The sequence below is a fragment of the Mesocricetus auratus genome, unplaced genomic scaffold (genome assembly GCF_017639785.1).
Source record: "Mesocricetus auratus isolate SY011 unplaced genomic scaffold, BCM_Maur_2.0 Super-Scaffold_100031, whole genome shotgun sequence".
NCBI lineage: Eukaryota > Metazoa > Chordata > Mammalia > Rodentia > Cricetidae > Mesocricetus > Mesocricetus auratus.
The window spans coordinates 17,147,862-17,159,952 of NW_024429212.1; the positions used below are offsets into that span (position 1 = coordinate 17,147,862).

The 12,091-nt window shown below is 45.8% G+C and overlaps 1 protein-coding gene across 4 annotated transcripts in view; it reads left to right on the forward strand.

The window, feature by feature from the left end:
* Positions 1–3,734: 3,734 nt before the first annotated feature.
* Positions 3,735–12,091, forward strand: part of Mtf2 (metal response element binding transcription factor 2) — a 34,725-nt gene continuing 26,368 nt past the window's right edge. For 3 of the 4 annotated variants that reach the window (XM_013118636.3, XM_040733453.1, XM_013118638.3), the window contains exon 1: positions 3,737–3,945. In XM_013118636.3, the coding sequence (XP_012974090.1) occupies positions 3,941–3,945 (5 nt within the window). In that variant the 5' untranslated portion in view covers positions 3,737–3,940. Of the gene's footprint in view, positions 3,946–12,091 lie in introns of all 4 variants that reach the window. The other variant, XM_040733452.1, reaches the window with a different exon arrangement.

The window sequence follows — 12,091 nt, forward strand, 5'->3', positions numbered from 1 at the left end:
ATGCTCCTAGAGAGGTCAGAATACGACTTTTGGGCATTGGTTCTCTCCTTTCATCATGGTTTCCAGGGACCAAACTCGGGTCATCAGGTGCAACAAGCATTTTTGCCCACTTACCCACCCTGCTGAGCTTTTATTTATTATTATTATTTTTTTTTATTTTACGAGACAGGGTTTCTCTGTATTGTTTTGGAGGCTGTCGGCCCAGTCTGGCCTCTTAACTCACAGAGATCTGCCTGCCTCTGCCTCCCGAGTGCTGGGATTAAAGGCGTGCGCCACCACTGCCCGGCTATTTTTATTATTATTATTATTATTATTATTATTATTATTATTATTATTATTATTGAGGCAGGGTCTTTTTTTTCCTGTTTTTTCGAGACAGGGATTCTCTGTATTGTTTTGGAGCCTGTCCTGGAACTCGCTCTGTAGACTAGGCTGGCCTCAAACTCACAGAGATCCACCTGCCTGGATTATTTTTAAAATATTCGTGGGGATGTATATGTATCTGTGTTGAGGCATGTGCAGTGAAGAGTGTGGTTCTGGAAGTGGCCAGAGGTGTCAGATTCCCTTGGAGTTGGAGTCACAGGTAGTTCTGAACCAATGGGCAAATAGTAGTATGTGCCCTTAATTGCTGAGCCATCTCTTCAGTACCCACAGTAGGTTTTAAATTGCATACTATTCTGAGTGGCTTCATGAAGTCTCACCGTGTCCCACTCTGCTCTGCCTGGGGTGGGAATCATTCCTTTATACTGCATGTCTATGCTGTTTACACTACCTACTGCACTATACGAAGTCTCTCAGTCATCTTAGGGTTAGTGTTCAAGTAACTTTTATTTCCCTGTCATTACCTTTTTTGAAATTAATTTTTATTTAAATAAAAAACAATCTTATTTTACGTACCATTCCCAGTTCCCTCTCCCTCCCATTCCCCCATTCCCCCCACCAACCCCCCATCCCAACCCCATCAACTCCCCAGGGAGGGTGAGGACTCCCATGGGGGATCATCAAAGTCTGTCACATCATTTGGGGCAGAACCTAGACCTTCCCCTGTGTGTCTAGGTTGAGAGAGTATCCCTCAATAGGGAATGGGCTCCCAAAGCCCATTCGTGTACTAGGGATAAATCCTGATTCCAGGGCCAGAGGCCTCATACCCAAGCCCCCCCAACTGACACACACGTTCAGGGGCTCTGGGTCGGTCCTATGCCGGTTCTCTGACTGTCAGACTGGGGTCTGTGTGCTCCCACTTGCTCAGGTTGGCTGTTTCTGTGGGTTTCTCCAGCCTGGTCTTGACCCCTTTGCTCATCCCTCATCCCTCTCTACAACTGGATTCCAGGAGTTCGACTCAGTGTTTAGCTATGAATATATGCTCTGCTTCCATCAGCTACTGGATGAAGGCTCTAGGATGGCATTTAAGGTAGTCATCAATCTCATTATAGGGGAAGGGCATTTAAGGTAACCTCACCACTATTGCTTAGATTTTTATATTTTTGGTTGTGAGCCTAGCCTTTTAACGGCTGAGCCATCTCTCCAGCCCATTGCTTAGATTCTTAGTTGGGGTCATCCTTGTACATCCCTGGAGATTTCCCTAGTGCCAGATTTCTCATTAAACCCATAATGGCTCCCTCTGTTAAGGTATCTCTTTTCTTGCTCTCCTCTATTCTTCCCGAAACTCAATCTTCCCGATCCCTCATATTCTCCTCCCCCATCCTTTTCTCCCCTCCTCTTTTCCCTATCCCCCCAAAATTGCTCAGGTTTTTGTTCCTTTCCTCTTTCTGGGAGACCATGCGTGTTTCTCTTAGGGTCCTCCTTGTTTCCTAGTTTCTCTGGGGTTGTGAACTGTAGGCTGATAATCCTTTGCTCTATGTCTAATATTCACTAATGAGGGAGTGAGTACATACCGTGTTTTTCTTTCTGTGTCTGGGTTTTACCTCACTTAGGATGATTTCTTCTAGTGCCATCATTTGCCTGCAAATTTCAAGATTTCATTGTTTTTTTTCCACTGAGTAGTACTCCATTGTGTATCACATTTTCTTTATCCATTCTTCATTTGAGGGCCATGTAGGCTGCTTCTGGGTTCTGGCTATTACAAATAATGCTGCCATGAACACAGTTGAACAGATGTCCTTGTGGTATGAATGTGCATCCTTTGGGTATATGTCTAAGTGGAATTGCTGGATCTTGAGGTAGACTGATTCCCATTTTCCTGAGGAATCTCCACACTAATTTCCAAAGTGGCTGTACAAGTTTGCACTTCCACCAGCAGTGGAGGAGTGTTCCCTGTTCTCCACATCCTCTCCAGCATAAACTGTCGTTGGTGTTTTTGATTTTAGCACTGAGGAGGTAGAGGCAGGCTGCTCTCTGTGAGTTTGAGGCCAGCCTGATCTACATAGTGAGGAACAGCCAGAGCTACATAAGATACCTTGTCTCCTCCCTCCCCCCCCCGCAAATATTTATAGTGTAATATGAATATGCTTATTTGCCGGATTTTTCAGAGTATATGTAAAGGGGACTCTTGTTTCTTTCAGTTTTTCCGGACAGGGTTTCTCTGTATAGCCCTGGCTGTCCTGGAACTAGGTCTGAGAACCAGGCTGGCCTCCGAATGAGATCCTCTGCCTGTGGAGTGCTATGGATTAAAGGACTTGTGCCACCATCTCCCTTCCAGGGAAACATGAGTGAAAGAACGCAGACCACAGGAGGTCCGAGAGAGAGAGAGAGAGAGAGAGAGAGAGAGAGAGAGAGAGAGAGAGAGAGAGAGAGAGAGAGAGAGAGAGAGAGAGAGGAGGAGAGAGGAGAGAGAGAATACAGCATGCTGTCTCTATGACGCAATCTGTGATAAAAATAGGGCTGAAAATATTTTCTCCAAATACAAAGGCATTACAGGTGTTTCCTATAGGCGTTGTCTCGCATCTATAGCTAAGTCAGAGATAAGCGTGTCCTCCGTTATCAGTTGGAACTCTGGTGTGCAGTTGTTAACAATAGTGTGAAAGTTCTGCGTTCCTGCAACCAACTGCTTTGCAGGAGAGTGTGCTTAGGTTTTGCTGTCCTTAGGGAAGGTCGCGAAGCAGGTAAACAGAAAAACAAAAACAAAAAAGGTCCCTTTCGTTGTGAGAGGGGAAAAAAGTGTGAAAATCTTCCACACAGATGAGTAATCACTGGATGAAATCTGACATCCAGGGTCTCCTCCCCCACTTATGGGAATTCTAATAGCAGGCCTCGCGGGTGAAGGTATAGAAGCGCTTTTTTTCCCAGTTAATATCTACACAGACAGGAAGTCAGCCTAGCGAGCTGTACTGAGCGATCTCCCATTTCTGAGGACGTTAAAAAAATATATGCACACGAAAGGTTGGACACGTCTCTCTCTCTCTCTCTTTCCTCTCTCCTTTAAAACACATCGCGCAGCGAGCAGCGGCGTCTGGAAGCCCAGTGCTGCGCTGCGCGGCGCTGCTCACTATTGTGTCTGCGCCGGCAGCGGCGGCAGGACTCGAGTCCCACCGCGACATTAAAGAGTCCCTCTTTGTTCCGCGCTGGATCCGGGGACGTAGGACGGCGGTGTCCTTCCGCGCTCGGCGCGCAGTTCCCCCGCCCCTTCTGCGGCCCTGGAGAGCTGCCATTCGGCCCTGGGAGTCGCTCCGCGCTCCCAGAATGCACCGGTCGTCCGCGGGAAACCAAAATGGCGAAGGGCTGCAGCGAAGCGGTCCGCGTCTGAGGCCGGTGTGAGGACGCGCGCTCCGTCCCCACCCCCCCAGCCCCTCCCACCCCCACCCCCGACCCTCGCTCCCCTACCGGGATTCGGTGTGTGCAGGTGCGGTGCGGTGCGTGGAACGGGTTCCCGCCCGGGGCGGGTTGCCCAGTGAGTGCCGGGACTCGCGGGGGAAGCGCCCACGGGGGACGCGATTGCTTCTCTTTTCCTGTATGAAGCGGTTGGCACCACTCAAGTGACCGAATGAGGTGAGAGAGACCTTGGTGGCCCGCCCCTCCTCCTCCCCACCCCCCTCTCCACTTCCCCCGGGGAACCGACCCTTTTTCTCTGGGGTGGAGGTAAGCTGGGGAGGGAGAGACGAGAGAAAGGAAAGCAAAAAGGCAGGAGGAGGGGGAGAAGATGGAGGAGGATCCGCTCGGGGCCGGGGGGCGCTCGTGTGTGTGTTGTCCGCGCCCCGATGCATGTGCGTGGTGGGGGGAGAAAGAATGGGTGGGCCGGGAGTCGCCCGTGGAATGCCGGTGGGGATGGGGACCCGAGGGGCGAGCCGCTCGCCCGGGGCTGAGCGGGGAGTGTGTGTGTGTGTGTGTGTTGGGGGGAGCGGGTCAGTCGGCTGGGGGAACGAGAGAGAGAGAGAGGGGAGACGTTGAGACCGGGAAGCTGTGTTTGGAGGGCAGGAAGGAACCTGGGGGCGGGAGACGGTTGGAGGGGCCAGGGTGAACCTGGTGATGAGGGGGGTGGGGGCAGCCGAGGGGTGGAACCGTCAGTAATGTGGGGAGTCTCGGACGGCGGGGCCTGCCTGGCGTTGTTGGCGTTGGAGGGGGAGGCTGCGAGGAGGGCGGTAGCAGTAGCTAGCGGGTTTGGAACCCGAGGCGGGGGCCCGTTCCTGGAATTGTGTGGACTTGGGGTGTAAGGAATCTCTTGGCGCGGCCGGGCTCGGTTGAGGTGTTGAGGATGAGGGAAGTAGTAGCCTGGGAAGCAAACCTTCAAGGGAAGCAGAAGGTGTGTGTGTGTGTGTGTGTGGGGGGGGGTGTGTGTGTGTGAAGGGGTGTGTGTGTGTGTGTGTGTGTGTGTGTGTTGGATTGATAACGGGGGAGGAGATACCTTTGTGTGTGTGTGTGTTTGAATTAGGAGGCATTTCTTCCGTTCAATTTAATTTCCCGGCTCAGACATCTTTATGCACCGTTACAACCTAGGTGGTTACGGCTTTTAAGGGATTTAACCAAAATCGGGCTTTCTTAACGTATAGGACCAGAACTCTTTTTAAAACTGTGATGCTTTTACAATCTGGTGTCCCTGATTGTTAGACTTTTTCTTTGGGAGAAATTAGAAGGAACAGATGGGTTTGTTGAGTGAATCAAACAATAGCAAAAGGTGTATGGGATGCTATTGTATTTGGTTGAAGCTACTACCGTGTATTAGTAACTCGAATTCTAACACCCAGACAAGCCTGTGAATAACCTAGAAAAGTACCTCGTGAGATCCAAGCGGGGGCTAGAGATGTGTAAATAGGGGTTGGTTTGGCTCCTTTTGCCATAGTGGTAGTAACTTTCTCCTTCAAATAGAGTCATTTATACTAGTTTTCAAGCTTCCATGTTTTTTTGTTTTCTCTTGGGAGTTTTCTTTTGGGAGTAAACATGAAAGTAATTGTGGGTAAAATAAGGTGAAGTTAAATTCTTTAAAAATAATTTATTTTTATTTTATGTACATTGTTGTTTTGCTTGCAATGTACGCATGTGTGAGGGTGTTGGAGCCTCTGGGACAGTTGTGAACAGCCACGTGGGTGCTGGGGATTGAACCCAGGTATCAGTCAGTGCTCTTAACTGCTGAGCCACCTCTCCAGCCTTGTAAACTTAAATTTTAAGTGACCTTTTAGGATGCCGGATAATGCTTTAAATGGAGCCCCCCCCTCTTTTTTAAAGATATGAAGCAGGGTCTCATTCCTTATTATGTAGCTCTGGCTGTCCTGAACTCACTATGTAGACCAGGCTGACCTTGGACAGAGATCTGCCTCTGCCCACTGAGTGCTGAGACTAAAGGTGTGAGCTACCATGAAATCATATTACTTCTTGATCTTGAGTTAACATCAGCAGCTATTGTTGGGTGTCCAACTTGAAGTATGAAGTACTATGGAGAATTATTTTCCTTGCATGTTCAAAAAGTGTATATTGGGGACTTTATGGATTGAATGAAGTCTTATGTGTTAAAGATACGTTGTTGAACAGTAGACATGTTCAGTGTCCATGTAGAGTATGAAATTTGATTTTGAGCAGCGAGGAGTCATAGAGTGCTCTTGAGTGGTACAACACCTCCAAGCTATATAGTTGCTAAAATTGATGAACCTTGACCTTAGTCATGATGAAAGTACAAGTAGATTCATAATGGAGCATGATATTAAGACAGCTGAGTGCAAAACTATTGAGGACACAGCTGAGGTTAGAGGAGACAAAAACATGCTGATCAAATGAAAGGTACAAGTTTGATTGCATCCTCAATTGCACAGGACATTTAAAAGTGTGGTGTGTGTGTGTGTGTGTGTGTGTGTGTGTGTGTGTGTGTGTGTGTTATGTGCCAGTGTGCACAGAGACCAGGGCCATGACATCCCCTAGAGCTGGAGTTACAGGTGGTTGTGAGCTGCTTGACAGGTGCTGGGAACCAAACTCAGCCCTTTCCTAAAAGCACTCGGCTCTCCAGCCCCCATAAAGAATATTTTTCACCTGTTCCTACTGGTTCTAAAATTTAACCTCCTATGTGATAATGAATGCATCTTCCCCCCTCTCATTTTATGTGCATTGGTGTTTTTGCCAGGGTATCCTGTCCCTTGGAACTGGAATTACAGACAGTTGTGAGCTGCCATGTGGGTGCTGGGAATTGAACCTGCGTTCTCTGTAAGAGCAGTCAGTGCTCTTAACCTCTGAGCCATCTCTCTCTAGTCCTCCCCCTCTCCCCTTCTGTACCAGGCTGGCCTGAAACTCAGAGATATCCACTTTCTTGTGCCTCCCAAGTGTGCTGGAGTGAAGGCAAGTGCGACCACCTCTCTGCCTCTTTCATGTGTATGGGTGTTTTGCTTGCATGTATGCGTGTGCACCACATGAGTGCAGGGGAGACCAGGAGAGGGTGGCAGATCCCTTTGGAACTGGAGTTACAGATGGTTGTAAGGTGCCGTGTTGATGCTGAGAATCAAAGGCCCTGAGAATGGAACCCAGGTGTTCTGGGAGAACTACCACTGCTCTTAACTTCTGAGCCATCTCTCCAGCCCTTGAATGTATTTCTTCACAGTTAGCAGGTGGAGGCAGAAGGATCAAAAGATCAAGGCTGCTCTTAGCTATGTAGGAGTTCAGTTAACCTGGGATACTCGGTTAAAAAAAGAAAAGTAGACTTGATTTACCAAGGTCTAAATAATACGTTTAAAAGTAGGCATTATTACTTAGACATATGGCGCTGGTTGATTTTCATTCCCAGTTTGATAGGATTCAGAATCACCATGGGCCACATCTCTGGATGTGCCTATGATTGTTTTCAGGAAGGTTTAACAGAGGAGGGAAGACCCTGACTATGTGAGGCACCATCATGGGCTGGGGTCCTGCATGGAATCGCATCCAATGGAGGCAGCAAGCAAGCATGGACATTGATCTTCCTGACTGCGGTTGCAGGGTGGTAGATGCTTCCTGCTCCTGCCATGCCTCCCCCTGAAACCGTGAGCCAAGATACACACTTTCTTAGGTAGTTTTTGTCATATTTTTTTTACACAGCAGTGAGGGAAATACTAAATGCATATATTAATGAAATTTCAAGCCATGAAGGGTAAAGGAAGAAGGACTGGGAGTCCATAGAATCAGGTTTTCAGATTTTCCCATCATAGTTTTGAGTGTAGTAGATGGCAAGTTATTTACAACATAAAATTCTGCGTGTAGGAATTTAATGAGTCAACTGTTACTTACTTATTGCCAGCCTGACCCAGCACTCCTGTGTTGAAGCTCTCTCCTGTTTTTCCTAGCTAGGACAGCAGGTGCCTCCTTACCACCCTACCAGTGAGTTGTGATGAGGATAAGTATTTTTGGGTATTGAAGAACACCTTAGAGAAATTTTATGTATGTATCCTTTTGTTGTGTGCCACTTCTGTAGCCAAAGAATATGTGATGTGGAAAGCTCTCATGATGTGAGGGTGTAAGATAAGACAGACTTCTACCTATCCAACATTGGTGTTGGATACTGAACTCTAGAAGCAAGGGTTATTTGTGGAAACGGAAAGTGTGAAACTATCTTTGGTGATTTAAAATGAGATGGTAATAGGATATATTAAGAATTCTGGGCCTGGAGAGACGGCAGAGAGGTTAAGAGCACTGACTGCTCTTCCAGAGGTCCTGAGTTCAATTCCCAGCAACCACATGGTGGCTTACAACCATCTGTAATGAGATCTGGTGTCCTCTTCTGACCTTCAGGCATACAAGCAGACAGAACACTGTATATATAATAAATAAAATCTTTAAACAAACAAAAAAGCAAAGTATGATTTTTTTTTTTTTTGGTTTGGTTTTTTGAGACAGGGTTTCTCTGTAGCTTTGTAGCCTGTCCTGGGACTCACTCTGTAGACCAGGCTAGAATCCAACTCACAGAGATTCACCTGCCTCTGCCTCCCAAGTGCTGGGATTAAAGGTGTGTGCCACTGCTGCCCTGAAAAAAAATATGAATATTAAGTATACTTTTTGGTGTTGTTTTTTAAAATAGAGTCTGATATAGCCTAGGCTGGCCATGAACTCCTAACTCTTCTGTCTTTACCTCCTGAGTGTTGGGATTGCAGATTGTGTGATAGTTACTACTACTTAATTTTCAGTGACTAATATTTATGATGTTAAAAATATATTACCTTTATTTATTTAGATTATAATATAATCACATCATTTCCTCCTCCCCCTTCCTCCCTCTAAACCCTTCCATGTACCTCTCCCTGCTCTCTAAAATTTGTGGCCTCTTTTTTCATTAATTACTACATACATGTATATTTACATATGTATGTATACATATTTATTCCTAAATACATAGATATTCTTACTCTATGTAATTATTTGTGTATGTTTTATGGGATTATCATTGGATATTGGGTAACTACCTGGTGTGCTCTACCCTGGGTAAAACTATTTTTCTTCGCTTTCCTTCATTACCTATACTTTGTATAGGGTTGGGATCTCCTGTTTTTCCCTTGTCCATGTTGTCACCTCTTTTGTTTTTTTTTTGTTTTTTTTTTTTTTGTTATTTTTGGAAACAGGGTCTCACTTTGTATTGAAGTCACTGCAGATCTGGCTGGCTTTGACCTCAGAGATCCGCCTGCCTCTTCCTCTGAGTGCTATGATAAGGTGTGCACCACCTCATGAGCTCATGTGTAAGCAGTCACATTGGTGAGACTTTATGGGTGTAGTTTCTGACATTCCTTGCAGACAGTTTCACAGCAAACCCCCGATTCCTCTGGCTTTTAGACTCTTTCTGTCCCCCTCTTAACAGTGTTCCTGAGCCTTAGGTACAGGAGTTGTGTTGTAGATATATCTGTTGGTACTGGACTCCCAACTCTCGATTGAGTGTGGTTTTATGTAATGATTTCTAGCAGTTGCAAAGGGAAGTTTCCTTGATGAAGGGTGAGGACTAGACTTAACTATGGGCATAGCAAAATAATAGCACGTAGTTAGGGGTTATGCTGTTTTAGTAAATTGGCAGTTGTAGGTTTTTCTTCAAGATCCATGACTCTACTAGCCCTAGGTAGTTGGCTAAGTTTCCAGTATCAGGCAAGAGTCTCCTCTCTGGGGTATGGGTTTTAAGTGCAGTCACAGAGTTGTTGGTTACGACTTCGGTATGCCTGCCACTGCTGTATCCTCAGAGTTATTTTGCCATGTTGGTTGTTTGTTCTGTTTCATAGCCATCACAGCTGGGTAGGATTCTTGCTTGCTTCCTGTGGCAGCTTGCATGACACCTTCTGGTACCGTGAAAGTAAGTGCTTAGAGGCTTTCAGGTCACTTCTAGTTCAGGTGTCTCTGGGCCCAATGTCTGAAGTTCATAGCTTCTTCAGTAATAGGGACTTACTTTCTACCACTTGAGTGCAATAGCACTACCCTGTAGTGTTTTAGGATTCTCTTGACAACCCAGACCAGTAACTCCAGTGGGTTTCTCATTTGTGGTACTGGGGGATTTTGTTAGAGGTTGTTTTGGCTCTTGGAGGGAGCATTGTCAGTACAGATGAAAAAATTTCATTTAAACCCTGTATACATGACTTACATGTATATTTATAGATTTAAAAACTGTATAGTGTATGTGTGGTTGCTACAGCACACATTGAAAATCAGAGGACAATATTGGGGATTCTAGTGTGGGTCTGGGAATAGGACTCAGGTCATCAGGTTTGGTGGCAAGCATCTTTACCTGCTCTTAAATTTTCATCTGTTTAGATGCACTCATCCATCCATCCATCCATCCATCCATCCATTATCTATCTATCTATCTTTTTTTTTTTTTTTTTGGTTTTTACGAGACAGGGTTTCTCTGTATTGTTTTGGAGACAGTCCTGGAACTCGCTCTGTAGACCAGGCTGGCCTCGAACTCACAGAGATCCGCCTGCCTCTGCCTCCTGAGTGCTCGGATTAAAGGCGTGCGCCACCACCGCCCGGCTATCTATCTATCTATCTATCTATCTATCTATCTATCTATCTATCTATCTATCTATCTATCTATCTGTCCAGACAGGGTTTCTCTGTATTGCTTTGGAGGCTGTCCTGGAACTTGCTCTGTAGACCAGGCTGGCCTCGAACTCACAGAGATCTGCCTGCCTCTGCTTCCTGAGTACCGGGATTAAAGGTGTGCGCCACCAATGCCCTGCTTAGATGTACTTATTTTTATTTTCTGTGTCTGAGTGTTATGCATGCATATATGTTGTTCACAGTAGCTTGGTGTCCATGGATGTCAGAAGGAGATCTTGGGTGCTCTGGATCTGGGGTTACAGACAGTTGTTCAATACCATGTGGGTGCTGGGTACTAACTGCAAGAGCAGTATGAACTCTGAACCTGCTAAGCCATCTGTAGTTCCTCTGTGCAGTTTTTTTTTTCCCCCTGAGACAAGGTTTCTGTGTAACTTTGGAGCCTGTCTTGGAGTTCCCTCTGTAAACCAGGCTGACTTTGAACTCATAGAGATCCTCCTGTCTGCCTCCTGAGTGCTGGGATTAAAGACCTGTGCCACTACTGCCTGACCTCCTCTATAGAGTTTTAAATTTCTGAGTTAAACAAGCAAATAAAAAAATCACCTGCTTCTGAAAACAAGATGGGGGTAGTGAGGGGAACTATTGCTTTGCATTTTATTCCTTTCTTTTAAAAAATACTTATGGGACTGGAGAGATGGCTCAGCAGTTAAGATCCCTGGTTGCTTTTCCAGAGGACCCTGGTTCTATTCCCAGTTCCCATATGGTAGTTCCAATTAGAGGGAAACCTAACACCCCCTTCAGGCCTCCTTGGATACTGCATGCAAGTCATGCAGGCAAAACACTGAAACACATACAATTTAAAAATAATTCTTTTAGGAGCCAGAGAGATGGCTCAGTGATTAAGAGCACTAGCTGCTCTTTCCAGAGGTTCTGAGTTCAATTCTCATCAACCACATAGTGTCTCAGAACCATCTACAGTGAAATCTGGTGCAGGAATACAGGGAGGCAGATGTCGTATATATAATAAATAAATCGCTAAAAAAAGAAAGAAAAAGAAAGCATGCAGGCTCAGATTTTATTTTACTTTATCTATCTCAAGAGGTAAGAGAATTACTTGCCCATAGGTTTGGTGCAGGATCAACCTTAAGTAGATTTTTGCTTCCTTTTGAGTCTGGGTCCTTTTTGGCTCTACTGAGCCTTGTGAATTTGACAATATCTGAGTAAAAGAGTGCACCAAAAGTGGCTCCCTTACTTGTTTTATTAGATCCTTCACATCACAGGGAGTAGAAAAAATTCTTGGAAAGAATGTAGCTGCTATAGCAGCTGCCACTCTCTGTGGTAGCTCACGCCTGAAATCCCATCACTGAGAAAGCTTGAGCTACAGTGTGACATTCTGTTTGAAAACATTAAAATTAAAAACCAAATCAACCCCAAAAACCCAGGAAGATGCGACCTCATGCTCCTGGGATTGGGGTAAGGATAGAATAGGTGGGCTTGATTTGTGTGCTCTGTTGTTGCTTTGTCCCTTAGTTCTGTTCCCTCCCCCACACCCATGTTATTGTAAGATTTTGCTTTATAGGTTGGTGAATCAAGGAGAAGTGCTTTATTGCAAGGCAGCAGTGTGAAGTAGGATTAGATTTTTCCTTCCTTTTTTCCCTTAGCTGCCGAGTGGTTCATCATGGCCTAGAGTAGTGGCAAGGGCACTGGAAACGTGATT